Genomic DNA, 10605 nt, shown 5'->3' on the forward strand with positions numbered 1-10605 from the left:
TTTTTTTTTTTTTTCAGGAAAAGTAAATAAAACATTGTCAGTCAAATGATAGGCCTGTATTGCATGAGAATATAGGTGTGGTGTTCACACCTGTAATCCCAGCACATGAGAGACTGACGCAGGAGGATTGGGAGTTCAAGGCCAGCCCTGGAAATTTATTGAAATTGTCTCAAGATGAAAAGGACTGAAAAAAAAAAAAAAAAAGAAAGTAAAGGACTGGCCACGTAGCTCAGTGGTAGGGTTCCTCCAGATTCAACCTTGGCCCTACCATCACGCCCCAAACAGGATGAGAATGCTGGAACTTAATGGCTATTAAAAAAGAAAATATTTGATTGATTTTTTTTTTCTACCATTAGATATGAAGCACAAAATCAGCAAGCCAGCTAATGAGGTCAATTAACAGAATTACATATTTAATTTTTTGGGGGAAGAAAAATCAGACACCTAGAAAAGAATTAATCAGACCAGCAAAGTAAACTAAAGAAAAATGAGTGCTTTAAACAGCTTAAAAACTGTTTTAATTGAAAATGAAAATTAAAAACTTAAGAGAAGATCAGAAGAGAAAGGAATTTTGCTGTGCCAATAATTTAATTTTCCCAACATTGTTTTTAGCAATAAAAAGATACACAGATTTGCCTAAAAATGTGTATTTAATGATTTATGTACGCATGTAGCCCATACCAATGAACATATGTTCATGTATAAAACCTGTGAAAATGGATTTAGAGCTACAAATAATAAATGCAATGTTAATGTAGCAGGATAAAAGGACAAAAAAAGACATTTAGGTTACTTACCCAGAATGAACCGGGCTTGAGACAAGGTTCACATTGTCCAGGGTGTCCGCAGCCCAGCTATAATGTCTAAGAGAATCTGAATCCAGTTCCCTTGTGAACGTTAGGTGCTGAAAAGAAAACAGTGTCTCCTGTCACTACGTCACACACAAGCTGCTGTTTTCACACACACACACACACACACACACACACACACACACACACAGAGAGAGAATAGAGCTGTACTTCTCTAAAAATCAAGGTAGACTGACATTCAAAGTTAATAATTTCAAATTTCTCTTCTGCAGGTCTCCATGAAAGTCCGCTCATGAGCAATGAAAAACACTGCTGCGATTCCCACAGCAGCTGAACAGTCTCTGTTATTTCAACATCTTAAAGCATTGTAAAGCAATTTGCATGGTGAAGGGAATAGCACGGAACTATTTCCAAATTTCAACCGAGGTCTAAATTAATCCTACAATAACTGCAAAATCTTTTCCTTATTCTCAAAGTGAAAATAAAAAGTACAACTTTTGCTTCCAGGTGAGACAGCTCCTAGCAGCAAACGAAGACTCCTGTCAAGTCAGTCAGAGAAAATACAGGACCCGTGTCTGGCGTCGGCAGAGGGCAGTAGAGGCCTGAGAACTGAAAAACCTCTACTGGGGAAGTGGGACAGTTAGCATTTGTAACTTGGGGACGTTTGTCCTTTACTAGTGCAGGCAGCACTTGGGCTTTGTATCTAACAGGGACCAATACTAAGAAAAGGAAAACGCAGGAGATTTTTGGTAAGGATTGAATGGCTCTGAGCTATTCCCACTAAGAACATCTGCTGAATCCCAGGGTTGTGCAGAACAGGACGCTGAAAGCCCACCAGAGAGATCCCTCTGAACTGCAGTGGAACTCCTGGGAAGTTCCCTGAGAAACTGATTCCAGGGCTCAGAACTTGCAAGGAAAAGTGGAGTTAAAGTTCACAGCAGGACTTCAAATCAGGGTGCTGAAGGGTCAGGACAAACCCGCTGTCTGAACGTACTGAGGCCAGAAGCTGGCCTCCTTTAGAAAGTCTGGACTGGATAAAATCACCTTCTTGAAGCTCCAGTGGCGCAATCAGTTGTCACACAGCACTTATGTAAATTCACCTTCTCTGCTGGCCTACCAGCGGGAGGTGACCTGTCTCCAGAGGAATGTAGCCACTTGGCAAGGCTACAGTTTCTTGTGTGAACAAAGCAGAAAGGCAAAACTAAACCAAACGGGATAGCCAGCCGCTTGCGCGTGCTCGTGCGCTCTCTCTCTCTCTCTCTCTCTCTCTCTCTCTCTCTTTCTCTCTTTCATCGTTTTATTTTTTAAAGAGAACAATAGTAAAACAAACCGTAGAAACAATACAGAATTCCACTACATAAAATGACAGGAATTCAACAATGGTTGTTCTATTGCATATTGTTGCCTTCAAATTAGTTGTTCAGATTACCAGATACAAGCATGCAGAATCAGTCAAAAAAAGTTATAAAAAATTAAAAAGGAGAGAGAAAGAAAAATGGAAGCATCAATTGCTCCTTTCGCTAAATCCGTAGAAATCAGCAGTGCAGTTACCAAGCCATCCTGCACGCATACACAATACATCTTTCCCTTCCTTCTTGCTTCCTTTTCTCCCTTCCCTCTTCCCACTTGTTCCTTCCTTTTGAACAATCCCTTTGCCTTTCACAGTATCTATTGTACCTTTCAGATTTTATTTACTCTGACAGGCTTTCCAGGTGGACTCCTAGGTCATTCAGATTTTGAGGCGAGCTAACAGTACCTATGCTTGTGGTGGCTATGACGCATGTGCCTAAGAAAATAGGGGGCAAGACAAAAAGAGAATCCACAACACTGGAATAAACATGAGAATCACATGTATCTGTCCAAGTCAAACCATGACACCTGATCTTGACTTAGACAGTGGAAAACAGGGTTACTATGTGCAGAAAAATACACACAATGGAAAATAGGTTAAAAAAAGGAAAACAGAATGGGACACTGGCAACACAGGGATGGAGCTGCCGTATGTCTGAGTTGTAGCTCAGAAGTAGGGTTAGAAAAGAGCAAAACAGAGGGGCACTTCAAATGATAAAGGCTAGCGATGCTTCAAGTCTGATGAAAAGCACCATCTCACAGAACGAAGCCAAAACAATTTCAGTTCTTTTCCTGATAAAGACTTCCCTCTAACAACACCACAGTAAGCCAGCAGTCAAGAGTCAAGTACTTAACACACACACACACACACACACACACACACGGGGGGGGGCAGGGAGACTAACTGAAAAGACATCAGCAGAAAAAAAGGATTGGCTAAAAGAGTATTTAAAAAGGGACTGGCACTGCACAAACCCATGGCTAAAGTCTCAGCTTCCCCAGCATCACCAACAAGCCCAGCTAAAGACAGAAGCATGGAGTCGGGCAGAGGCCAGAGGGTGACAGTGTGCTGGAGTGGGAACTCAGAGAGCAAGCCGGGGGTGCTCGGGCCAGAGCTGCTTCCTTTCCAGACTCCCAGGGACAGACCGTCAGGGGCAGAGAGGTGCTAGGCAGCAAGTGAGACGTCTCTGAGGCCTCTGACCTCCCCACCGGAACGTCCCACTAAAGGGTTCCACGCTCCTCTGGAAGTCACGGCCCGCACAGCCTGCGCCACACAGAGAGCCCCAGTGAGACTGCCAATGAGGGACAGCCCGGGGCTACCAGGCAGCCGAGAAAAGCATCCAATGTGAGAAACAAACAGGCAAACACAATACGGAGAAAATGGACAAATAGAAGTTTAAAATTTTTTATTACAATCCAGAGAGAGATGACGTCTTTATGCCTATGAAACAACTGATTATTATTTTTTAAAATTGAGGAAAAAATCTTCAGAAAGTATTTTAACATTTACCTTGAAATAAAAGCAACTATAAGGAGAAACTTAAAAGGGTGGGAGAGAAAAGTTCAAATCTTCCTCCTCCAAAAAAGAATTTCTAGAGCCAGGGAGATAGCTCAGCAGCATAAGTGCTTGCTTGCAAGCACAAGGTCCTGAGTTTGATCTCCAGTACAAACAAACAAACAAACAAACAAACAAACACTAAGGAAACTACTCTGGAAGCGTTCTTAGCACTACAGACTTGAGTTTCCAGGGTAAAACAAATCCACTGAGCAACAGGCTTGATGACTGTCATACTCTGAGGTGTCCTTCTGCCACACTTAACAGCAAAAGTGACAGCAAAGGCCGCAGCTCGATTCCCACTGCAGGAAGACGAAATGATTTCCTACTCAGAATTCTGTAGCTAGCCAAGCCAAGGGTGCAAATATATTTATATTTTCTGGTACGTAAAACCTCAAAAAATATTGAAAGATAGACTCCATCCAAATGAGCGGTAAGCTCTTCCCTTTAAAGAAGATGAAGAGGAAGAAGAGGGAGAAGGAGGGGAGGGGAAGAGGAGCCTCAGGAGCAGCAGCAGCTGCCACCACCACCATGAAACCCAACCCAGGAGACAACAGAGGGGATTTGCATGGTGACGCAGGAAGAGCTGAGAGGGTCCATGTGCAGGGCGCATTCGAGGACTTGACAAGTGAGAATGCTCAGAGAGAAGAGTGAAGAGGGTGAGTGTGAGCAGACTGAGAGAAGTGTGCGGGGGCAGAGCTTGGAGGGTGGACTTGTCATGTGTACAGAGAACACCAAGTAAGTGACAATATTTTAGGGCAAATAAAGTGCTGAAGAGTAAACTGTAACACAGGCAGTATCTATGAACAACACTTCCAAAGGCAAAACGTGAGCTCTAAGCACTTAGACAACAGCAGCAGCAACAACAAACGCAACTGCTTTGAGAAATAAAAGGCTAGGAAATGCGCACGCAGAGGAAAGGGTCCTGGGAGGACTCAGAGCTTTACCTTCCTTTTGGGGCAGTCAGTAACCGACTCCTGAGGTGGAGCCAAGTCAACAAAAGGTTAATGTCACTTAGCCTACATGTGACATTTAGAGACTCGGAAACAGAATGAGTCATAGAAAGGTCTTCAAAGCAGTTGTCCCTGGAAAGGAAGAGCTAAGGACTGCAGGGACACCGGGGATTGTGTTTTTTTCCCTATCAGGTATACCTATGACCTTTCCTCTGCATCTTTTACATAATACTAAAATTTAAACTTAAAAACCTGCTGTGCATTGCAGATTTTTTAAAAAAACAGCCCAAAAATTAAATTGAGAAATAACTTGTAGAACATTTATATGCCAGTCACTGTCATGGGCTTAGGAAAATGCAAAAATAAACAAGGAACAACTTGTCCGCATCCAACAAGAAAGGGCACATCCAGTGGGCATAAGTGTAATTAGTCCAATAAGAGTTCGTGGAACAAAGATTCTTCCTTCAAAATAGCAATAAACCATTCTGCCAGCCAAGCGAAGGTTAAATGTGAGGTTTAGGGTGGCTTTTGGCACCCGCTCCTCACTCCTCACGATAGTTCTGAAGACCACAGTCTATCACCCTTTAGACGAGGGTAAAATGTTGCTGCTTTGTAGTGTGTTGGTGGTGGGAATGAGCTACAGTTCTTACAGTCGAGGCCCTGAGCTTATTTTCCATGAAGGGCCATCTTTCTTTAAAAGTCTGATAAATTAGTCATGTCACTTCTCTTTGGCAATTACAGTAAATTATTTACCTTTGGTACTCACAGAAATATGCCCTGGTAACATTAATTATTGAAACAATGAATGATATCACACAAAAAGGTATCACCGCCATCATGCAATATTTATCAAGGCCCGAGTGGGCCAGCACACTGGCATTCCATGCTCCCAGGAGTCCTTGCTTCACCCCTCCACTCTCGCAAACTGTTGCCGCTTCCAGAAGCTCTGGCCCAACACAAGCAGCCCAGTGCCATACTCAATCAAAGCAAGGTGCTGCAGGAAGTAGCCCAAGCAACACTGAAATACACTCTTAGGTGTCCCCATGCTAACTCTTCTGGATTTGTTGGCTTTGCTTTTCTTCATGGAGGATTGCTCAGAGTACACTGTTTGTGAGCAGATCCTATCACATTTGCATAACTGAAATAGAGGTGCGGGGACCACTCCTCATATGATGCCTTGCTCTGTCCTGCTGTGCAGGACAGCAAAGAAAAGCATCTTCTCCATGTTACTGCTGAGCCAACTGACCTTGAAATGCTCGGGAGGTCCCACATACCATGAAGCTGAAGGCAGCTAGATCTGGTGAGGGGCATCCCTAGGCCTGAATGGAGAGACTGGGCTTTCTGCAGAGGTACGAACTTGGACCTGGAGGTGGCTTTGCCGCTTGTCAGGGGGGACTGTCACCGCCCTGTGCTGAGCCTCCCATTGTGGAGGGGCAGTGTGACTGCATGACTGTGGCCCTTTCCTTGTCACTTCACACTCATTTAGGGTCAGAACACATGATCTAGACATGGCATAGCAGAAGCTCAGTGGGTTCCCTTGCAGTTAGGCAGGAGGGTGGGGCAGAGCCAGACACCAGGACTCATGCCCCAAACCATTCCAGAGGTCCCACACAGGGATTTCTCTCAGGTTCCCACAGTGCAAAGAAACAGTCCAGACACCAGGACAGAGGAGCTCTCTGTGCTGTTCCTTGATGTTCAGCCTGGCGTCCTCCAGACCCAGGGCATTTTTCTATTTTGCTTCTAAGTTTTCTCTTCTTCCGTTTGGCCCAAGTGTGCTCTGCCCAGCACATTCTCGCTCAGCCCTCAGTTTCACATGAACTCTGTCCCTCGGGAACAAGGAGCGGCCCTATTCCTGATATTTGCCTTTCCTCACTGAAAGCGCCTTCGGAGAGATGCTCTAATTGGACTTGCAGGCTGTGCGGTCTTAGACCGCTCCCATTAGACTGTCCTCCTTCTCAGGCTGCTCATTTTTCTACTTGGGTGTCTGTTGATGCAGGTTTTTTCTTTTCTTGAGACAGGGTCCTGCCACACAAGTCACGCTGGCCTTGAACTCACTATGTAGCCCACACTGGCCCTCTGATTAGGTTGCTTTCCTTTCAGGTCTGATTTTATTTATTTGCTTCTCTCTCTCTCTCTCTCTCTCTCTCTCTCTCTCTCTCTCTCTCTCTCTCTCTCTCTCTGTGGCTTTTTGAGCCACGGTTTCACTATGCCCCTCAGGCTGGCCTTAGGCTCACTGTGTAGCCCACGCGGGCCTTGAACACACAGCAACCTCTTGCCTCAGCTTCCTGAGCGCTGGATTCCAGGTGGGCATCAGCAAGCCTGGCAAGGGAGAGAGCCAATAAAAATGCGTGGGCATGAAAACTCTGGCGCTCATGCAGTTGTGGTAGGGAATTATAATAAGGCCCTTCCTGCACACCCAAAGCCTTTTGTACTTTTCAAAGGATTTTCATTTACATTAGCTTATTTGTTAAAATTTACAGGGAAAACAACGAAAACAATGTGCCAGGCCCAGCCCTGGGCCCTTCTGGCTGCACGCACACGATGGTCCTGTCAAGCCCACAGAACATGCAGCGACGGGGACACACCTTGTAAAGACCTGCGTCTTGTTCTGTGACTGAGCCAATGTTCAGGTCCCTCTGCACCAGCTGTGCCACGACTTACTGGGGACAGGAGCTGCTCTTTATGGTCATTTCTTCTCTGAGTCCTCAGAACCTGTTATTCTAGCAGTAATACGCATTTTACGGATAAGCAAACCGAGGCTCAGACAGACTCAGAAATGTGGCCACTTAAAGCCAACACTGCACAGAGCGGCGCTAGCAGAACACTGCGGTGGAGAAGGCTTCGCACAGACTCGGGCTGAAGTTTCACTTCCCTGTCGAGGGTAACATGAATAGGCATGTGGCTTTTATCTTGGAAGTGAAACAAGGATACTACTGACATCAAAATACACGTTATTCTACAGAGCCCAGCGCCTGACTAATGCTGATATCACTGTCTCCAGGAGCTTAATACTTTCCAAAATTAGTTTCTCAGCAGCCTGGCTCGTCACAGGAAAGAGGAGAGCGGTACACACTGGCCTTCCAGGACACACCCAGACACCAGGGCTGGAAATAAACGCTCAGGCCCAGAAGCAGCAAGCAGGGCGGGGAAAGTATTGGGCATGGGAGAAAGAAGAGGAAAAAGAAACAGCAACTGGATTCACGTCAATCCAGCGGCTCTCAGGTGGGTGCCGGGTCAGCTTTGGACCACCTAGTCAGGTCCAGGACTGGCGCTCTAGGCTCCTTGTCTGTCACCTCTGGCACCTCCAGGAGCCTGAGAAAGGTTGTGACCTGTCAGTCAGCCGGTGGCCATGCAGGTTGATGCTAACTAGAGACCGCACAGCGATAGCTCACACGCTGGACTCAGCCCACCTCATCTGGAAAATGGTGAACAGGAGTTGACAGCAGTGGATGATGTGACCGGCCCGGAAGGCCAGGAAGCGAAGGCCCGTTGAGGAGAGCCGCACCCGGTGTGCCAGTTTCCCAGCGTAAAGAATAAGAGAACACAGTCCAGGCAGTGGCGAGTCCAGGACCACACTGAACCTCCACTGGGGTTGACAAGAGGAAAATGCTCACTGCCCACTTCCTTGTCATACGGGAATGATGCAATGTGCAGACCTGAAAATTCTACTCTGCTGTGCCAGTAGCTGCCCAGATACCAGCCTAGCACTCTAGGTTTTAATCATGGAACACGCTGTGTCCTCTTATGGACATTTTAAGCACAGTCTACCGGGAAAAGTGAGAGCAGCTCCTGGAATCACAAAACAGCAGTAGCGGTGTCAGTGCTGGAGTCATCCCGCAGCCCGCGTGCCTTGTCAGGATGGGCCACAGGGACATTTGCCACACAGTGGTCAGCAGGGCAGGTCGGAGCAGCCAAAGGACCTAAAGCCCATTCTTGGCTCCTCAACTTAATCTCTATGTGGCGTTGAGCACTTAAGCCTCTCCTTTCGGCCCGAGTCCCTTAGTTTGTAAGATGGCAATGAGAATGCCTGTGCCATAAGGTAGTGGCAGCTAAACAGCCTCTTGAACAAAATGCATGGCAAGTAGTGTACCACGTGTGGCATTACTGTGGCATACAGTAGACCGTGAGCAAAATGGCAAACTGCCAGCCAAAATAGTAGGCTTGTGTAGCCACCCGGCTTAGCCGCATGGAGACATTGCTGTCTGTCTGCCTGCCTGCCTGCCTGCCTGCCTGCCTGCCTGCCTCTCTTCCTCCCTTCCTTCCTCCCTCCCTCCCTCCCTCCCCTATCATCTCTAGCCACATTCTGAAACCTTCTCTTATGAAATTGATCTCATAAAATAAAACCTGATGGAAGTAGCACAATAACAATGAAAGTCAATCTAACAGGAAACCAGGGCTTTTCTTCCCAACTTATTTTTCTTAAAATCAACTATTGTTGCCCTTAGGACTTCATTTGGAAAGTACAATATAAACAATTATGAAGCTCAGTATTTTGGGGAGGGGGATTTTCAAATCTGATTGGTCTCATAATAACTTGCCTAAGAACTTCAATTTAAAAACGGACCACCTAAGACCCGCATGCAAGCTGAGCAAGTTCGCACCGAGCTCCAGACATGACCGTGCCACCTTAACTAACCCACAATGCCAAGCTCTTTCCCTTAAAAACACATGCAATCTTGCTGACCCATCTTTGTGAGGTGTTGACTGGGTCGCCTGAGTGTGCTGGCAAAGCATTTTGAAGAGAGAAAGCAGCATATTAAATGTCCCTAGTCCAAGGTGCTTATCTCCCCAGGGACTATCTCTAGCAAATCTTTAATCCCAGGCTGGCAACCTTCTGCCACCATGCGTTTTTCTGAGGTCCCCTTAGAATCGCAGGTGTGTGTCATGGGGGTGCGGGAGGGTGTGTTGTGGGATGGGAAGGGTCAGGTAGGAAAAACTGTCAGCTTTGCCGACCTGCTGGCTTAGGCATTCTGTTTTCTATTATTGAGCTAATGGAAAGCACTCAGATCTTGTAAAAGCAAGCGTGTGGGTTTTATTAGAGGGCCCACCAAGTTGCCCGCCACTTGCTGATATGTCAGGCAGTACCTAGCACATCATGTGACTCTGATAGATGAAATGATGCTTAGCTTCAAAAAAGACCAAAACTAATTCAGAGATGCCGGAATCCTGGCCACTGGAACAAAATGCATGGCAAATAGTGTACCACGTGTGGCCAGGATTCCGGCCACCAGCTGAATGAAAAGTCATTAGGTAGAAGACGTGACAAGTGTTTGCATCTAGATAGCGGCCATTAGGAGTGACCACATGGAGACATTGTTGTCTGTGGCCAGAGACTTGCTGGAGAGGGTGAGGAGCGTGAACTTTGTATTTTCTATGAGAAACACGGGGCTGTCAAAGTTGTTGGCATTTAGGGGAAAGAACAGAAGAGTTCTGTGGTTCAAATCAGCAATACAGAAAACAAGCAAGGGGTCCCCGTGCGCACAGCGCAGCTGAAGCCGCGCACAGCTATGCCGAGGGACCCTCCTGTTACTCTGTGGGGGTTGCCTGTGCGTGCCAGTCTGAGCATTTTCAATGTGGTCACTTTAAAAAAAAAAATCAAAAGAAGCGCACGTATCCTCGACTGACTGCACCTACTCCTGTGTTGCTTTGCCTTGGCATCCCAGGTCAAAAGAGCTAGCAGAATGCACAGCTTTTTCAATTTTTCTAAGGAAGCTGATGTCTTTTTAGTATATTGTCAGAAAGCTCTTTAGCAGGACAAGAAAGAAACTGGGGCCCAAAGCACCAAGGTTCAGTGTCATGTCCTTCCACGGATTTTATAGTACAGACTGCGGCGTACAGCCACTAAGCAACTGAGTGCCTAAACTAAAGTAAGGAAGTGGCCACAGAACATGCTAGGTCTGTGGCCAGGAAAATGAGAGCAGCCACAGAAAAATGCCAG

At 46.3% G+C, this 10605-nt stretch overlaps 1 protein-coding gene across 1 annotated transcript in view; it reads right to left on the reverse strand.

The window, feature by feature from the left end:
* The window catches only part of Ank3 (ankyrin 3), a 368541-nt gene that overhangs the window by 77893 nt on the left and 280043 nt on the right, over window positions 1–10605 (reverse strand). The window contains exon 26 of the mRNA XM_023706118.1: window positions 798–904. Coding sequence (XP_023561886.1) covers window positions 798–904 — 107 coding nt within the window. The remainder of the gene's footprint in view (window positions 1–797; window positions 905–10605) is intronic.

Source organism: Octodon degus, unplaced genomic scaffold, assembly GCF_000260255.1.
Source record: "Octodon degus isolate 3935 unplaced genomic scaffold, OctDeg1.0 scaffold00240, whole genome shotgun sequence".
Taxonomy (NCBI): domain Eukaryota; kingdom Metazoa; phylum Chordata; class Mammalia; order Rodentia; family Octodontidae; genus Octodon; species Octodon degus.